The 18,702-nt window shown below is 54.2% G+C and overlaps 1 protein-coding gene across 1 annotated transcript; it reads right to left on the bottom strand.

The window, feature by feature from the left end:
• Positions 1 to 2,348: 2,348 nt before the first annotated feature.
• Positions 2,349 to 18,372, bottom strand: RAE1 (ribonucleic acid export 1). Its single transcript, XM_037500771.2, has 12 exons — positions 18,253 to 18,372; positions 16,170 to 16,266; positions 15,617 to 15,721; positions 13,620 to 13,712; positions 10,956 to 11,042; positions 10,049 to 10,135; positions 9,866 to 9,937; positions 8,369 to 8,476; positions 6,023 to 6,129; positions 5,865 to 5,940; positions 5,185 to 5,379; positions 2,349 to 2,873 (listed from the first exon to the last, which is right to left on the bottom strand). The coding sequence occupies exons 2-12, from the start codon at positions 16,257 to 16,259 to the stop codon at positions 2,787 to 2,789; spliced, it is 1,107 nt and encodes a 368-aa protein (XP_037356668.1). The 5' UTR covers positions 16,260 to 16,266; positions 18,253 to 18,372; the 3' UTR covers positions 2,349 to 2,786.
• Between the last annotated feature and the right edge of the window lie 330 nt (positions 18,373 to 18,702).

Below are 18,702 nucleotides of genomic sequence, written 5' to 3'. Positions count from 1 at the left end.
GAAGAACTGGGGTGCAGGCCAGAGGTGCGGGGGTGAGAAGATTCACCAGAGACAGAGTGGGGAGCAGGACAGGCAGACTGACTGAAGTACACTGCTGAGGGGAGCAATGGGTGAGACAGGAGGGTCTGCCGCGCTGCGTGGGTCGGCTCCAAGGCCAGGGATCGGGCTCAGGCTGTAGTGGTGATAACGCTGAGGCTCAACCCTTAGGCCCCCAGGGAGGCCCCCACTCTTCATTTAAGAAGTTGAAGTGGGTGGAATTGAACACAGAGCTTGCTGCCGGGTCCTGGCCCCGGGGTCGCTGGCGCCATCTGCTGGCTGTGTGGAGACACACCTCCTCTGGGAGACTCCTCTGGCCAACCGCCTCCAAGCAGTGGGGAGTCCCCTGCAAAAGGAGCCTCCCGCGGTGGCCACCCCTGTCCTGAGGGGACAGTGGCAGCGGGAGTGGAGACTTGGGCTTTTATCGTGGGGCAGCCACACACTTGGCAGATTTTACTGAACACCGATACCCACCTTTTTCGATAGCTGCTTTCAAGGGCTCCCACTTAACGGGTGAGGTCCCAGAGGCTCAGAGAAGTGTCAGTCCCGTGCCGAGGCCTAGCTGAGTCCGAAGAGAGCCCAGCTCAGGCGTGTGTTAGCTGTGACGTCCCTCGGGTACCTCAGATGTCACTGCTAGTGTGACCCTCCCGGGGGGCGAATGCAGGAATAGTTATGACAAGTATTCGGGGCAGCTCTACAAGGTGACTGTCGGGACCTAAGGACTCTTCCTAGACAGAATGGAGGTAACAGGGACAGAGAAGGGGAGCGGCCTTGGTGGGCACCCTTCACCAGCTGGGCGTCCGGGCCTGCCGGGGGGCTCTGGGGTTGTTCCTCCTGGTGAGCCGGGCACACTTTGTTCCACCGAGTGCCACCCACAGTGTCTCTTGTCCAGGCCATGACCGATGACGCCTCCCCTGCAATGGCTGGGCAGGCAGTGGTCAGCAGGCCCCCTTGACCGGAGCGGATCCCACAGGCAGGTGGGCTGTGGGCGTGCGCACCCCGGCACGTGAAGCCATTTCCACGCTGTTCCCATCATGTCCCCCAGAACACGGTCACACAACACGAGCTGGAGGAGTGCAGCTGCCAGGCCCAGGTCCAAGGCCCCGGATCCACGAGGACGCCAGCATCACCTCCCTGCGTCATTCTCACCATGGAGAGGACCCGTGGCCGCACCCCCAGGGCAGCGGGCAGGTGGGGGCCGGGCCTGGGGCCGGGGGCGATGTGTGCCTCCCCCCAGACCCATCTGCCTTTTAGGGAAACAGGAAATGCTGCTTCAGGTCGACAACTCCCGCAGCCAGACAGGCGGGTGGGCAGCAGGCTCGCGCCGGGGCTCCGGGGCTCCGGGCAGGCAGGGAGCGGGGCCCTCCATGGGGGGTGGGCACCAAGGCCCAAGTGGGGCTTAGGGCCAAGTTTTCAATTTGCCACTTCCGAGAGCTGCGCCTTCGGGAACGGGGCCAGGAAGACCCGTCGAAAGGTTAGAGACGTAGTGATCTTCTCAGACCGAGCCAGTCTCTAGCCTGCGAGCAGCTGCCAGACTGAAGCTGGTGAATCCACTCCCACCTGAAAGGAAGGAGCAGCCGAGGTCACCAAACCTGGGCCTCTCTTAGTCTTTCCCTCTGTTTCCCTGACACGTGCACATCACCTCACCCCAGGACCGATGCCTCAGAGGAAGGGAAAAATTAGCTGTAATTTGAAAATTCTTATTTTCCTAGTGCACCTGAACGTATTTCTCGAAAGTAAATCTTAGGGCTAAAAGCCAGAGTTGAGGGGTCTGCTTTCATTTATGATCCGATTACCAAAGTTAAAGTGCAGGGAGTCTTTTCCAGTAGAATATTTTATTTTCATTGATTTTTATGGGCAGCCAAGACACCTTACAATACTTTCTAGACCAGCTTTTCACACAGCAAGACAGTTCACATACCAGTCCCACAGTCCAGCCTAAGCAGCATCTGGTATCACAGAATAGAAGCAGCACAGAAGTCAAATGTTAAGCTGAATTGCATGTGCTATTTGCTAAACAGGAATTTTCAATCACATGAATCAAAAGAGCAATACCCCGGAACTACCACCGCCGGGGAATGAGTTATACAGCTGCTGCCCATGCAAGGGCTGGGGCTCCTCCAGCCTGAAAGCCACACAGACGGCACCCGAGGGCCCTGTCCCTCGTCACCGAGCCGAGTGCACAGGGGTGGAAGGTGGGACAAAGGAGGCAGAGCACACAATTCCGCCCGCCTGCGCGTGGAGGGGCCGAGACTGTCCCGCCGGACCGCAGAGGTGCGCCCGGGCCGGGCCCTCTCCTGCGCTTCCCACAGCGCATCCGAAATCTCAACTCAACTCCCTCAAAGATGACAGGCAGCCCGGCCACTTGCGAGCTGATGGGAGGGGAAGGGGAGACGGACACAGAGAGCCTGGCAGCCATCTTCAAAATATTTTATTACAAAATACAGTACAAGGTTCACAGAATGTTCCCGCTCCCTAACACGTGCGCTGCCGAGGGAGGCGCTGCCGAGCCAGCTGCCGCCATGACGACTCTACCTTCTAGAGTCATGTCATCCCTCAGAGAGTGCCCAGCAGCTGTGACGGGCGGAGACGGCAGTCCCCAGGCAGGGGTTCGCTGCTGCCAAGACACTTCTCCCGGGGTTGAAATCCACGGCCACGGCTGCTGCCCCACCAAAAGCTGGGGCCCAAGTCCGCACGTCGATGAGGCAAGTGGAACAAAAACAACTCGGGACGCCCGGAAGCCTGGGCCACTACTTCTTATTCCTGGGCTTCAGCTCCTCAGCGGCATTACGCAGGAAAATGTAATTTTTCTTTTGAGGATTATAAAATTCATGTCCCTAGAAGGAAGAAAAACCCAATTATCTTATTATTAGAGAGAAGAAGTCAGCATTTTGTGGGCACTTTTTAAATATCAAGTTTTGTGCCAGGTGTCTGAGGACTAGTTCTGTGGGGAAAACAGAAGTAAAAGTTGATGGACAGAGATAAAAGTCAAACGCGGAACAAAATCTTCAGTCCTCAGAGAAAAGATAAGAACTTGGTGCCAAGACCAGCCAGTGGACCGTCTCTCAAGTCCAGCAGAGGGTGACCTTCCACACTGGTCTGTTCAGTGCTGAGCTCCTTTTACCTTTGCCCCTGCTGCCCCAAACCAAGCGGCCGGCCGGCAGTCCTCAGGAGAGGACCAGATGCCAGCAAGGAGACTGGGGCGTCACGGGGCCAGGGCAGGGGGCAGGACGAGGCTCCAGAGATCCGGAGAGAGGGGTGCAGTGAATGTGGGGCCAGCAGGTGTGCTGGTGCCCGAGGGAGGTAGAGGACGGCTGGCAACAGTGGGGAGGCCCGGATGTGAAAGGCCATGAATGGCACCGACCATAGGGAAAAGGAACGGCAGCCAGAGGGAGGGACCGTGACGGGACACAAAAGACTTGTGGAGAGCAGAGTGTGGGCAGGTAAGCAGGGGCCTGGGTTGATGGAAAGGCCTGCACAGGGCAGGGGGAAGCGCCTCTGGGCACATGCTGCTCCTGTACTTCACATCATGCTTCACTCTAGGCCTTGACAGAGCGAGATGGTTCCAGAAGTTCTGCTCAGTGATGACCATTAATTCTCTAAAAGCCGAACCACAGCTTTTCCAAACAGCAAGCTCGTGACATTAATCACATTTAGTCATGGAGATAGCGATCAATCCGTGAGCTAAGAACGGAAAATTCCTGTCATTTAAAGACCGTCAGGTAATTCCCACTGTAAAGTGGCACCAACTGCTCGGCTGAGTCTGTTTTGAGTGGCACTCAAGGAAATGACGTCCTCCCGCCAGGCCACTGCAATGCCCCTTGGGCTGAGCCTGTGAAGAGCCCCCAAGAGGGGCCCCAGCAAAGCCTGGACAGCGACCCCACGCCCCACCTGTGCCTGCTGAGACAACTCGGCAGGGAGAAGGGAAGCATGGCGACGCATCATCATGGGCGAAACAGCTCTAAAAACCTGCGTGCAAGAAGGCGGCTAAGAAGAGTACAGTGTATGTATGGCTCCATTTACGGAAGATTCCAGAAAATGCAGACTCATCTACACTGCAGAAAGCAGCTCAGTGGGGGGGGGGGGGTGTGTGGCATGGGGGGGTGACAGTGATACACATGGAAACTTTGGGGAGAAAAATGTCAGCTCAACTGTGGTGACGGTTTCATAGGTATATACAGTCACCGAAACCAAGCAAATCACACACTTTAAACGTGTAGATGTTCTGCACTAGTTATACCCCGGGAAAGCTACTCAAAATGAGGGGGAGCAGCTGCATGGGTCCCAAAAGCAAACCCTCAGAGAGCAGGCAGGCGCGCAGGCCGAGATCTGGCGCAGGTCGAGCACCTGAGAGGCCTTGCTGAAAGGGCCAGGAACCTCGAAGGTGGCAGCCAAGCTTGATGAGTGCTGGCTCCCCTGAGGAGAATCCAAGGTGGCTCCGAGACTATGACCTGAGCGTCTGGACCTCAATGTGCTCCAAGCAGGAAGGCAGTGGCAGCAGCAAGCCCGCAAGATGCATGGAGGGGCGGGCAGGAGCCGCCCCTAGCAAGGGCCCCGGTGCCACAGCCTGCTAGGAGGATGGGGGCAGAGGTCTGCAGCCAAGCTAGAAATGGAGCTGTGAGCCCGGCTGGCCCAGGAATGCAGGTCCAGCCGGAGAACTCATCAGCCTGAAGTTGGGCGAAGGCTGGCTCACGAGATGGTTGAGGCTGGAGAAGAGCAGCCAGAAGAGGAGGTTGAGGAGCACTGAGGGGGAAGAAAACAGGAAACAGAAATGTCGGCAAAACTGAAGGACACAGTTTTGTGGAGGGACGGGAGGACATGAAAGGAAGCCTCTAGACCAGACATGTGAGCTGAGACCCTGCCCATAGCTCCAGGCCTGCAGCGTGCAGTGGCCCAAGCAAGGGAGATGAAGTGCCCGAGTGTGAACCATTCTTGACGAGGCCAATGCCTATGTACCACCGTGCAGGGCCAGGCCCCAGAGAGGGGGCAGGGCAAAGGCGTGAGGTTTCCCTGTACAGGGGTGACCACCGAGTCCCTGCTCCGTGCTTACAGCCCGCTACCGCTGTTCTCCTTTGCCACAGGGCCAGGTGACTGCCCAGGACACACGGCCACTCGGGCTGGGCCCGGCCTCACAGGCGGCGCCCTCACCTTGGACCAGTCGTAGCTGGAGGCATACGCGAAGATGTTCCCGTTGTGGTTGAAGCAGCAGGCCGATATCGGCTGGTCCAGCTGTTCCGAAGTTTTCAGTTTTGTTCTGGCGTCTTTGTCCCAAAAGCTGAATCTGCCATCAGACCCCACAGTGGCGAGGGTGCCATGCACAGGATGGAATGCGATGCCATTTACCTGCAGGGCGGAGAGGCACAGTGAGAGGCGGGAGCGTGAGAGAGAATCAGGTTCCTGAAAGTACTTCCGGTGTCTGCTGGCAAACAGCAGTCCCGGCCTGGTGTTTTATCAGAGAGGGGCCACAGGCCACAGGAGGAAGCAGCCAGGCTCTGTCTCCCATCACGCACACACAGAAGCTGCTGAGCTGCTGTGACGGAAGGCACGGACCTCAGGGAAACACCTGGCTCCTTCTCAGCAAACAGTGGTCTCGGATCCAGTGCGGCACAAGCTTACACGCCACCACGCTGGAGGAGGAGGCAGCACTCGCCCCAGGTCCAAGCTCATATTAGCAAGAGAATGATTAGTCGCACGTTCACGAAAACAGCAGACAGACACCCGCCTCGTGCGTGAGCGCTGCGACAGCCCTGCCCGAGCCCCGCGATGAGTCAGCCGCCACCTCCTCGTTGGGTTTCTAGGCGTGCGCAAGGCCAAGTCTCAAAACTTACCGCGTAGATGTCCTGAGGGGCGGAAGTGTTGGTTCCGTTGGAGCGATGACATTTAAAGGTAAAATTATCTTTGGCACTGGAAAAAAAAAGACCCAATTAAGTTATCCTTTTTTAAAAGGGTCTCAAGTGAGAGTGTGCAAGTCATCGAGCCCACTTACGGGTTTGGGGGGTTGATGTAGTGAATGGCGACTCTCCCCTCGATACTTCCCAGGGCAAAACCAGTCGGCTTGTTCTGTTTGTCTTTAAAAATGGCCACGCAGCGATGCTACAGTGTGAAGGGAAAAGGATATGATCACTATGGAAAATACCAACAGTTCACACCGGGGCGGAGCGGAGGCCGACGATTTCGACCCCACTTCTGGGCCTAGAGGAACCACAGACTCGATGCAGACATGACAGAGGAGGGACTTCTGGGCCAGCGAGTGTCACTGTCTCACTCCTTAGCGCCTATGGCCTTCGGGCTACGGCTTCTTAGGGCCACTGGTTCTCCCCGCCTCTCCACCACGACACAGCTGCATGGTAGCCCGGTGTGAAGCCAACAGCAGCACCTCGCAACACCTCGAGGCTGGTGCCTGGCCCGGGCTGGCAAGATGAAGTAGACCAGCAAGGTGGCATCAAGAAACGAGAAGTCACTGCTGGTCAGCAGGGCCTGGCCAGGTCAGAAGCGTGGCTACCAGAGCGTGCCTAATGTGGCAACAAACAGATCTCGTCACACTAGCAGGGCAGAAGAGAGCCTGGAGGTTAAGGAGGTAACAGAAAGGGGAAGAGGAGTGAATCCAGGATTTCTAGGTTTCTGACTCAGACAACACGCAGAAGGAGGTGCTGGTGACAGACTGGGAGCACGTGGGGAGGAGCAGGCAGGGGTGACAGGAAGGCAGGTCAAGGTCACTCTGGTCGCCCGCAAACACAACAATCTCAGGCCAGCTCCAGTGCTGGGGATAAGGCAGCAAATCTGCTCTTGCTGAGTTATGTTCTAGTCAAGACAGGGTAAGGCAGAGTTAATGGCTGTGGACATGGGCCTGAGCTGCGTGGGCCCAGTTACTTGCGACGCAGCCGAGCACGTGTCCCTGGTTGAATCCGAGACGAGGAGCCCGAGAATAGAGGGGAACGAAGTGTACCTTAGACTAGGATTTTCAACCCCTCACGGTTCAAGGGGTAACTGTATGTAAACGTGCACACAGAAGACGCCCAGGCGCGTACATACAGTTTGGGAACCCCCGAGGAGAGGTCACATTTGAGTAAAAATCTTCGGACGGCGGCGCTGGTTCGCTGCGGGACACTGACTGAGACGTGGGGACGCACGACGGAAGTGAGGCGGCGGTGTCCTTGTCGGGAGCACAGAGGTGAGGTGTGCAGGGGATCCAGCTCCCTTCCGCCAAGTGTACGTAAGCCACAGCAATGCACGAGAGATGAGACTTTGCTCAGGTAGAGAGGGCAAGGCTCAAGGCAGAGGCCTGGGAACCTCAACTTTCAGCAAGAACCAGCCAAGGAGATGAAGCACGGCTCAGAAACTGACACCCCAGAAGCCCAGGACAGAAGGTTTAAGAACATGAGGACAGAGGTGACAGGAGTTGATCAGCATCCAATGGAATCACTGACAAGGAAGCCAGGATCAGCCACGCCAAAAAGCCAGTTTCAGCGCCATGATGGGGACAGCAGTCGCCATCGAGGTGAGAATGAGTGGGCTGGGAGGTGAGGGAACCAAGAAAGCTCACGAGAGACGCTGAGTGCTAAAGGAGAATGGACCCAGCAGTACTGGAGGAGGGTGTGGAAATCAGGGTTTCTTTTCTGGGATGTTAGCCTTGAGCTGCTGTGGTGCCAGGGGGAGCTCGAGGAAGGAGGTACCAGAGCACTCATGGGGATACCAGGAAGATGCAGGAGTGCCTCTGTTAGGAGCTGAGGGCTCCCGAGCAGGTGGAGGGCACGGCATCCCAGCACATAACTGGTCTCCAGAGAAGTCTGAATCCAGCCACAAGGAAAGGGGGGGGTGGGGGGGAAAACGTAGGCACGGGCAGCACACCAGACCCAGCAGGGGAAAGAGGAGGAAATTCCCCAGCCACCCACGTGCATGTTCTCCGAGCAACAGCTAGTCTGATGTGCCGACACAAAGCCTGAAGGAGTGGTACTGTGGACTGTGAAGAGGGTGAAGACTGAAGAATCTAAGAAACTTGGAGAAGTGGAGACCGAAACTTGGTGATCCGGGCTTGGCTGAAGCCAGAAGCAATGAATTACACTTTAGTTCTTGAAATTCAAAGAGAAGAAACTCATTTCAACAAGAGGTCACACGAAACAAACAAAACAGCCCCAGACCAGAGCAGCAGCCCCTGTAACGTAGAGCACCCAGTCCAGAGCAGCGCGTGCTTACTCACTGGACACCCAGGAGCTTCCCAGACACTCACCGCCGTGGCAGACAAGGTGCTTGAGAGTATTACCAGCTTTCATGTGTGGAACTGTCTGCTTAGACAGGGCCAAGCACACGCTGGCTGAGCTGACCTGCGACTCACCTGATGCTTCAGTGGGGATTCTATCCTCCTGAACTCAGAGGGCTGATTCTCTAGCTGGTAGACGATCAGTCCCCTCTCTGCAGTTGCCACCACAGCCATAGGATAGATCTAGGGAATGAGCAAGCAGAGACCTTCTTAAAATGAAGTGTACTTTTTAAAAATGAATACCAACATATTAGATCAATTTTTTTTTTTTTTTTTTTTTGTGGGACCCTCGCCAGCAGCCGGGGAACGAACCGGCACTGCAGAGGCTGCGGGCAGCCTCACAGCCCAGCGCTCAACCGTTGAGCCACCAGGGGAGGCCCCATGTTAGATCAATTTCTTAACAACAAAAATAAATCTGATTTTTGTCAAGTTTAAAAGTCCAGTAACATGCTTCATGAAATACAAAAAACTTAAAAAATCATATTTGAAAACAGAACATTCACATATTACAACTTTTTTTTTTTTTAAATAAAAAAGATGTGAATAGGGCCTCCCCTGGTGGCGCAGCGGTTGAGCGCTGGGCTGCAAAGCTGCCCGCAGCCTCTGCAGCACCGGTTCAATCCCCGGCTGCCAGGGAGGGTCCCACATGGCGTGACAGACCTCTCCTGCCGCCCGCTGCTCCCCTCAGCAGTGTATTTCGTAAGTCTGCCTGTTCTGTTCCCAGCTCTGGTTCTAGTGAATTCTCTCACCCTCCCGCGCTTCTGACTATACCCAGTGCTTGTATGAATAATTAATTAAAAAAATGTGAATATTCACAAAACATGCCGAGGGACACAGGAGAAATGAAAACCCAATGACAACCGCTGTGAGTGTCAAGCACATTTTACTTGCATCCCGTGTCTGAGCAGCGCATGTGCACCCGTGCGCTTCGACAGGATCCTGATCCTTTACTCAGAGTGAGGGCAGTGAGCCCCGTGCACAGCACATCCTGCCCCCGTCCCTCAACAGGCTGGCAGCTAACACCCCATCCACATGGGCCTGCATGCGGCCACTGAGCCCTGCCTGTCTGTCAGGCACTAGTTCATGTCCCATGTTTCCCCACATTAGACTGTCAGGGCAAAGACCATCTGCACCTTTATTTTCCTCATAACCAATTCTGAAAAGTGGAATTACTGGGGCAGCAGTGCAACTGTAGCTTGAGACCACGTGACAGAGAAAGTCCTTCAGTTTCTCTCCCATTCAGACACAGTCCCCCCACCCCCATTGAGCAGCAGTTACTGTGAGTTTCCTGGTCACATCATGATAAAGCGTCAAATGATGATGGGCTCGGCTGCCTGCACATTTTCAAAGTGGAAAGGAGATTATAAAACCTGACATCTTGTACTTAGTAATTCTGGACTAAATGCAGCACAAAAATCTCCCACTATAAGGTGTCTGAGGCAATGGGAAATAATTCCCTATATCTGTAATTAAAGTTTGAGAGGTTTATAGACTATCCTCTAACTGCAAGATGGTGTGTATGGTAAGAAACGCTTTCCTCTTTTAAGAAAAGAAAATACAGAGATTCCTTACCACGTCAGCACAGTAACACCTCTCGGGGAGCTGCAAAACCATCATAGGATTTGAGGATCGTGTATCCCAAAACTAAAAGAGGGGGAAAAGCCAGTAAGTAGAGGCCATTTGGAGCTTCAGCCCAAACCGTGCAGCAGTAGCATCAACTCTGGGAGGGCGAGCAGTCCGGCCACGCGGGCCTACCTTCAGAGTCTTATCCCAGCTCCCGGTCATCACACAGCTGTAGTTGGGGGCTTTGATCCAATGTATGGTTTTAACAGGAGCTTCATGCTTTCAACAAGACAAAATCAAAACAGATCAAGGTAAACTTAACAAAATGTTACACTTCAGTTCTTGCAACTCAGAAGAAACTCATTTCAACAACAGGTCACAGGACACAAACAAAACAGTCCCAGACCAGAGCAGCAGCCCCTGTAACGTAGAGCACCCAGTCTCATCTAACAGGCTGACCGCACGCCCTCCGGAGGGGTAGCACAGACGTCACTGGTAGGGAGCTCCCGAGGCTTCACTTTTCACTCATATGGTGTGAACCAAGAGTCCGGGAGGTAGGTCCCGCACGTGGTGTGGTGGTCGCTAGAAGCTGCTCTGACCCGAGCAGCCCCCGGACTCGACGCTTCTCTCCTACTGCTGCCCTCACACCCTGCCAGCCTGCTGTCCTGAGCACACTATAAAAGCTCCGCGTGTGGGGGGAAGGTCCCCGACTCACTGCTGAATCTCCACCCTAACAACAGTGCCTGAAACCTAGCAGGCATCTGAAAAGTACTGCTGAATGAGTAAGTGACTCCACACAACTGGTAGAAGGTATGTCACACCTGGCTCTGGAAAGGCGAACGTGAACGCTGAGGGCCCCGTGTAATGTTTGTCTATTTTACAGAAGCTGTCAGTGACTCTGCCGCTGCCACCCTCATCCACAGGCCTGTGACCCTGGACGGGCAAGGTTCTCGTGCTGAAGTTCCTGACAGAGACTGAAGTCTACCCGAGCTGGCAGAGCCAAACTGCATTTCTGTCTGTGATAAAGAATTCTTATAACTAAAGAACCCTCACGACTCAGGGCGCTCGCCTTGGCCCGCTGTCCGCAGGCTGTCATTACCTGCGCAATCTGGATTGCCTGGTTACTGTTGAGGTCCCACATCTTGGCAGTCTTATCACAGGATGCTGTGAACACTTTGCTCCCATCCTACAACAAAATGGAGACAATCTGGCATTCTAAGAAAATATATAATTCTACCTATATGGACAATGAGAAATCAGATTGGACATATTGAAGCAGGTTTTTCTTTCCAGTTTTTACTTTACCAATATCTGGGGGCCAGCGTTTTTCCAAAAGATACTATAATATGTAAACTGGGTGAAGTAATACAAAGGGCATTTAAGTCCTACAGGGAACCCCAAGTCTCCCCTATCACTGACTCTAATGCTCCCCTCAGAGGCAGCCCTGGAAGTCTTTGCATATCCCACATGCACCTCTAACTTCAAGGGCCACAAACATCTTTTTTGTACTCTGATCAGTTTCAAGTCTTCACAAAAGTCACAAGAATATTGCGACAAAAACCTTCACCAAATTCGTTTTTGTGTGTGTGTGTGTGTGTGGGACCCTCGCCGGCGGCCGGGGAACGAACCGGTGCTGCAGAGGCTGTGGGCAGCCTCACAGCCCAGCGCTCAACCGCTGCGCCACCAGGGGAGGCCCCAAATTTGGTTTTTATACCTCAAAGATCATGCTGGCTCTTTTGTGCTCCTGTGCCTTCCTCTCCTGGAAAGCCCTTCCCACCGTGCTCAGGTAACGGATCATAAGTTCTCAGATGCTGCCTATTCGCCCCTAGGAGAGAGGCTGTCAAGTGCAAGGGCTCTGGAGCCAGCAAGGCCTGGGCCTGGGCTCTGCTGCTCACTTGCTGTATCCCTTGGGCAAGTCGTGTCACCCACCACTTGGTGACGGGCAGCACGCTGGTCCCTTTGTGCAGATTTACCAGCTGTCACAATGTGCCACTGTCGGAAACTCTCATGTCTATTTGTCCTAAGTAGTCACGAGTTCCAGGAGCACAGGATCTCCCTGTCTTGCCTAGTGGGACTGTCACACATTCCCCAGTGCTTAGCACACACTATGTGTCTGATAATTATCTGCCAAACTAAATAATATACTTATTACTACTTTCACTTCCTAAGTGAGGGAACAGATTCCAATTAATTAAGTAATTTGGCAAAATCAAAAAGCCAGAGGAGACAGAGGTAAAACTTGAACCTGGGCCTGGACTGGATGAGACAATGCTCGAAAAGCCACACCTGGTTCCTGTTCCTTGTGAGACTCGGCAATTCTTCTCTTCACAGCCTTCTAAACTCCCCGTCCCCTTCTCTGCTCCCTCCCACCCAGTGCCAGCACCTCCTGCCTCCCTGAGCACTCAGCTGTAGCAACATCTGCAGGCCTGTATTCCCGTCCCCCACTAGATGGCGGCACCCGGGAGACCGGCCACTCCGTAATGTCCGGAGGAGACAACTCCCATATAGTTAACTCGATTTCCTACCACACTTTATATGAAACTACAGTTATGATCCATTACCTCAGCAGAAAAGAAAGACAAGCAAAATAAGTCAGAAATATTTTAATCTGTTTACCAAATCGTTACTTTTGCACATGTAAATTCAAACCAAGTTCTACCTATAATAAATGTTATCTATCACTTTTCAATCTGCTTTCATAAATACACCATTAGTCTCCTAATCACCCACAGGACGGGTCAGGAATACATTTTGCAAATGACAAAGAGGCCTTACAAAAGAATCCTATCAAAGTCAATGATTATTATGGAAATAACTCACTCATAAACCATTTCAAAATATTTATAAGCAGCATCCCTTCATTTTAAGTTAAAAAAGGTCACATAAATCCATAGTGCAATTTAAAAATGGTGTAAAACAGAGCAGACTGGCAGCTTCCCCAAGTTAAACATGCTTATTACCACATGACCCGAATTAAGACACCGCAGAAAAACGAAACGTGTTCAGAGAACCATGCACAGGAAGGTCTGGAGCCGCGTCACTCATCATGATCAAAAACAGAACAACCCCACCTGCTCTGAGGGAGAATGGCAAAAAAGGGCGACACTCCAGACAACAAGGCGCCCCAGCACTGAGTTGGAGGGACCAACTATGCAGAGTGGAAGAGGTCAGACTCCAGGCGACAGACAGCGGCAGAACCCCACTGACACGACATGACCCGGGGGCAAAAAACAAGGGGGTGGGGGGGGCACACAGGGCAGAAGAGGACCTGGATCTCGACATCATTTCGATGCATTTCTCAAAACAGACAATTACATGCTAGTAAAATTTTACTCTTCCAAATCACAGTTTCCAAGTTTGCCGGAAAACATACAGACAAGGTCAGGGAGAGGCTGAGGCTTGCTCCCCTCACGAACAGCACTGGCCCTGCCTGTCAGGTCTATTGTCTTCTGGCTTCTGCTGGGTCCAACCACCAGAAGAGGCGCTGGGTTGTCCCTCCCTAGCCCCTCCTCTGCGGTGGGGGTGAGCGGCTGGAGCTGCAGCTCTTATGACCCTGCCCCTGGTTCTTCACCTTCCCTGTGGGGGTTCTTTGCAAAAGATCCCCTCATTAAACTCTCCTCAATCACCAAAACAAATGGAGAAGCTCAGAGACACACAAACTTGGAACATGTTTGCTTAGATTGGGAATCTGGGAAGAAAAGAGAATTAAAAAGACCCAAACCACATCCAAAGTTTTCCAACACTAAAAACAGGGTGGACTCACGTCGCTCCAGCAGACGCCCAGCACCGGCCCCGTGTGCATCTGCTGGGCCTTGGGGATGGTCTGCCCGCTGTCCTGGACCTCCCAGCAGCGAACCTGCAAGAGGAAGGCAGGTGGATGCGCGTCTGTTACAGGGACGGAGCGGGGTGACCAAAGGGCGTCTCCACCCGATGGTCTAACCCCAAGAGTGAGGCAAGGGAAAAGATATGCAAGCAGCTCTTTTCCTATTTCTAAAATAAACCAATTCCATTGTTTATACTAAACCTAGAGATAATTTTTTAGCACATCTGTAAGTCTACCTGTCTTCTAAAGTAGAAGGTCACCTTTCACCATTCAGAGGAACTTAAATTTGTCCGCCGAATAATTTTATCTTTCCTGATTATAGAAGTAATGCAAATAGAACAAGAAAATAAAAATTACCTTAGTCCCACCACAGTGACAGGTCAGTGTTCTGTCTTTCCATGTGCACCTGTTTTCTTGAAACTAGATTGTACAGTAGCTTCACCTTTGTAATCGCAGCTTTCCCCAGTTACATTACCAGCTGCCAGTAAACACACTTCTGCCATTCTTAGCAGCAAATCAATTGAAATCTTCTCAGAAGCGCTATTTGGAAAGCTCACTTGCTCGACCACGACCACCTCCGACTCCCCTGCTTTTTGTGCAGTTTGAAACCTTTCCTCAAAACTTCTGAAGTGGCATTTCAGACAGACCTGCCATCACTTCCCATCACCATGGGAGACTGTGGTTTCTTTAACTGACAAACATGAAGACTTTTAAAATTAGGTGATTTTTAGCCCAGATCCCAGGTCAGGCTATGGAGACCTGCAGCATTTGCCACCTCAGATGCAGGACCTGGGCCAGGTACTTCTTTCTCTAATAAGCCTCCTCTCCTGCTCTATCAGGTGAGATGACGGTGAGCCAGCGCGTTACTGCAGAGCTGAAGGCCTAGGATGGCTTCCCTGAGATCAACTCAGGGGTAGACACCTAAGGATTTCTGATATTATTGCCAACCACCAAGAAGGGCTGTGCCAATTTACACACCAACCAGTAGTGCAGGTAAGGTCTCAGTTTACCTTGGCTGGCACTAAGCACTCCTTTTTGAAACCTTTTTTGTTCAATTTGATAGAAAAGAAACTATCACGTAAATTGGCTTTCATGTGATTACGAGTGTGGCTGAACGGTTCCATCTAACAGGCACTTGCACTCATTTTGTGAGATGCCTTTTCATATCCTTTGCTAGTCAGAACTGCTATTTAGTCTTTCTTCTAGAGGGGTTTTTTTTTGTGAGCAGAAGAATTGGGGTACAGGCCAGAGATGCGAGGGGTGAGAGGATTCCCCAGAGACAGAGTGGGGAGCAGAACAGGCAGACTGACTGAAATACACTCTGAGGGGAGCAGCAGATGAGACAGGAGAGGTCTGCTGCACCATGTGGGTTGCTCCCTGGCCGGGGACTGAACTCAGATTGCAGTGGTGACAGGGCTAAGACTTGATCCTAGGCCACCAGGGGGGCCCTTTCAGAGTTTTTAATCTTCCTTTTTGCGTACTTTGTTTTGCTTACTTTTCAGCCACCATTGTAAGTATCATGTCCGTACAGAATTTGTGCAACACATATCTAAAGTAGGAAAAATTGAACACAGGCCTGAAGAACGTTTCCGGGATGCCCGGACCGGGAGTTATGCCCGCCATCGTGGACAGCCCTCACGCTCAGTGAACACTACTCTTGATGTGAGAACACAGGGCAGAGCGCTGGCCCAGAGCAGACTCTTGAGTGATGCACATGATCATGCCGCCCTGACAGAAAACAGTGTAACATCAAGTAATGCCTGCCATCTCGAAGGGGCCACACCCCCTAAACTGGTTTCCTTTAAAAAAAGGCCCTGCATAAGCCTCCATGCCGCTTGCTTTGTCCGCTGGAGGAGGATGGAGTCACAAGGAAAGCTGCCCTCGCCCACTCAAGGGGAGGAGAGATGCCCAGGGAACAGGCCTCAAGGCTCACTCACATCGTTCGCCCAGGATCCTGCAATGAGAAAGTTGCCGGGCAAGGTCGGCGGGCTGAAGGACAGACAACCGATGCTATCGTCAGGAGAGGACGTCACTTCAATGTCCTGAGGGAGGGGAAAGTTGATGTTAAGTATGTGCCTTGTCACAAATAAATAAAAATTTCTCCCTCAATATACACGCCATGGTAGAGTCTCCTTGTGCTCAAGAGCTAGCTGCACTAAACCTTTCTCATCTGACCAACAAGGGGAGCAAGTAATAACAAGGCAGTGAAATGCCAGCGCAGTTGGGGCGAGAAGCAGCACCAGCACTGGAATGTTCAGAACCTGCTCTCCCAAGGGCAGGCTCTGCAGCTCACGCTTCCCGAAATTCTGATTCAACAGCTGAAGGCTGGGTCTTGGGAACCTACAACTTTAACAAGAACGCTGGGTAACTGCAGTGAGTGGGGATTCAGGTGGAACAGGACACCGGTCCAGGGGGCCGCTCTGGGCTCCGAGGCCCCAGGAAGCTGGCTGGCCAATCTCATAGTGGAGATCGGCGCCGCAACGGGCCTACCTTCATCGGGTTGTGGTTATCCGTCGTCGTGCTGCCAAACATGCTGGTCCCGCCAGTTCCAAAACCCGAGGTTGTTCCAAACAGACTCATTTTGGCCCTAAAGAGTGGACAACGGTAAGGAAAAAACATCACCCAGAGTCAGCATGAAGGTAATGAAGTCACAGGAGGGAAACAGTTTAAATGACTTGATCCAGGCTTCTTTCTTCCGGAGAGATCTGAACGTGAGATAAGCAGAGTGGTGCTTTGCTGTTACTTTAAAGTAAACTAAAATGTGAAAGAAATGGTAAAGACAGGAGCGCGAGAAAGAACCAGCATCAATGCAGGAGACTGCAGTCTTTTTTCATCACTAATTAGACAATAAACCAGCTTATTCTTTTGCTAGACCCACGGAGCTGAGCACAGGAACATGCCAGCAGAGGGCCCATCCTCCCAGAGACCCACTCAGTGAGCGTTCACTCTCCTTTTACCCACTTCTGCGCTCTGATTTAGGGTAGTGGCTCTCCATGAAGTTTCCTGGAAAAGCAGCTGATCCTGCCAGCGACTCTGTAACTTCTAGGTAAGAGGAGTTTAAAAAGTAATCCATGAGGGTCTGCTTGGGCACCAAAAGGTCTGGCATCTATGTTCTGATCATTTGCCATCAAAACCCCTTCACTCTGAGCTTCTTCCCAGACAGCACAGTCCAGCAGCCCCGCCAGAGCTGCATGTGCCACTCACCAGAGCCGGGGCCCTAATCTCACCGGACTTCACTGCCCCGCAACACACAGCACAGCGACACCCTCTCCAGAGCTGCGCCGAGCACAGTGACCGCCTGCAGGAAGACTGACGTGCGTACAGGGAACAGCCAGCCCTTCCCAGGAGGAAGTCTGCGTGTTGTGACTTCCCGATGACTGATCGCTCGACGCCACATTTTCGATTCTGTCCTTGCTTAGCAGATTTGCACGCCCGGATTCACTGGTCAGTCACTGCTCCCGAAGGAGCCTGGCAGCGGCAGTGGAGGGACAGGGAAAGCGGGTAGCATCTCTAAGGACAACCCAGATGGGGAAACTGCAAGGAACTTTGGGAAAACATTTGAGTTTTCGGAGCATCACTAAAAGCCAGCACAGACACACAAGGTCAGAGCAATAGCCGCGCGCACATTAACAGCTCCGAGAGCGGCCACCTCTGCCTCCAGCCCAGAGCGTGTCTGAAAAGCCCGGTATCTGAGCGAAGGGAAAGGACAACGCCAGGCACGACCTCTCACGTGGCTCTGGGCGAGTCCGAGCCCCGATCTGACACACAATATCCACCGAGGAGAGGGACTGAACGAGGCGGACACCCTGTGCTTCCAGCAGGTTCCTGACAGACGCGCCTTCCCTTTCTCGCCCTCCGCAGCCGCGGGGTCCAGGGAGCAGAGACCCGCTGAGAGAGAGACCGGGAGCCTCCAGGCCCCCGAGGCCTGCGCGTCTCTCTCCCACCTGCGCCACCTCCTCCCTCCCCCGCCCCACCCACCCCGGCCCCGGGACCCCTCTCGGCTCCTGAGCAGTGCGGCACCCCCTCCTCGCGGCACCCCCTCTGCTAACCCCTCGGGGGCCCCCTTTGAGCCTTCAGGTCCCCTTCAAAAGTTTCCTCCCGAGAGCGCTGCCGGGCAGCGGAGGTGGTTGGCACCGCGGCGCTGCCAGGCAGAATGTTTTTAAAGCAAAACCCGCCTCCCCCGCGGCTCGCCCGCCCGCCGCGCACGCCCGCCTCGCTGCGCCGCCCCGGCCGCCTCCGCCCCGGGAGAGCCCGGGAGGGCCCGGGAGGGCCCGGGGCGCGCGGCTCCCGGCACAGCGCGGCGGGAGGGCGCACAGGGCGGGCGCGGGGCGTCGTGGGCCCCTCGGGGGCGCCCCGAGACGCGCGGGGCGCCTTCCGCAGAGCGGGGGCCGGCCGGCTCCGAGGGGCGCCGGGCGAGGCGGCAGCCGACCACCCCCCGCGCCCGCCCGCCCGCCCGCGGCCCCGAGCGGCGGGGAGACACCCGGCGGGACCGCCCGCGGCAGCCCCGGCCACTCCCAGGCTCGCCGGCCGGGGGCATCTCGCGGCGGGGCGCGCTCGGCGGCGCGGGGCCTACCTGAGAGTCGCGCCGCGACGGGAAGCCGGCGGCGGGAACGCGGCGGGCTCGGGGCGCGTGGCCCGACGCCGGCGAGAGGAGGCGAAGGCGAAGGGGCGCGAGGAGCAGCCGAAGACCGCGGTCTCCTCGCCGACGGATGAAACGGTCCTACTTGTTGCGGAAGCACTGCGCATGCGCTCCTGTATCACTTCCGGTGCCGTCCGGAAGACGGGGAAGTAAAAGACTCCGCCTCTCGCGAGGTGAGAGCACATGCGCAGAAGCGCTGTTGACGCCGATAGGAAGTCCTCCTGCCAGTAGATTGCGGATTGGCTGAAAGTTGATCGGCGTTAAGCTGCACCGACCGCCTTGCAAATCCGCTCGCCGCCGGCGGGGGGTGCGTGGCTGTTTTCGCTTGTGAGCTGCGTGTCCAGCAATATTCTGACCCGCCCGTTATTCAGGCCCGAGTCCATT

This window comes from Talpa occidentalis, unplaced genomic scaffold (assembly GCF_014898055.3).
Source record: "Talpa occidentalis isolate TD23 unplaced genomic scaffold, MPIMG_talOcc4v2.1 talOcc4.10, whole genome shotgun sequence".
In the NCBI taxonomy this organism is placed as follows: domain Eukaryota; kingdom Metazoa; phylum Chordata; class Mammalia; order Eulipotyphla; family Talpidae; genus Talpa; species Talpa occidentalis.
This window is presented reverse-complemented; position numbering and strand designations above follow the sequence as displayed.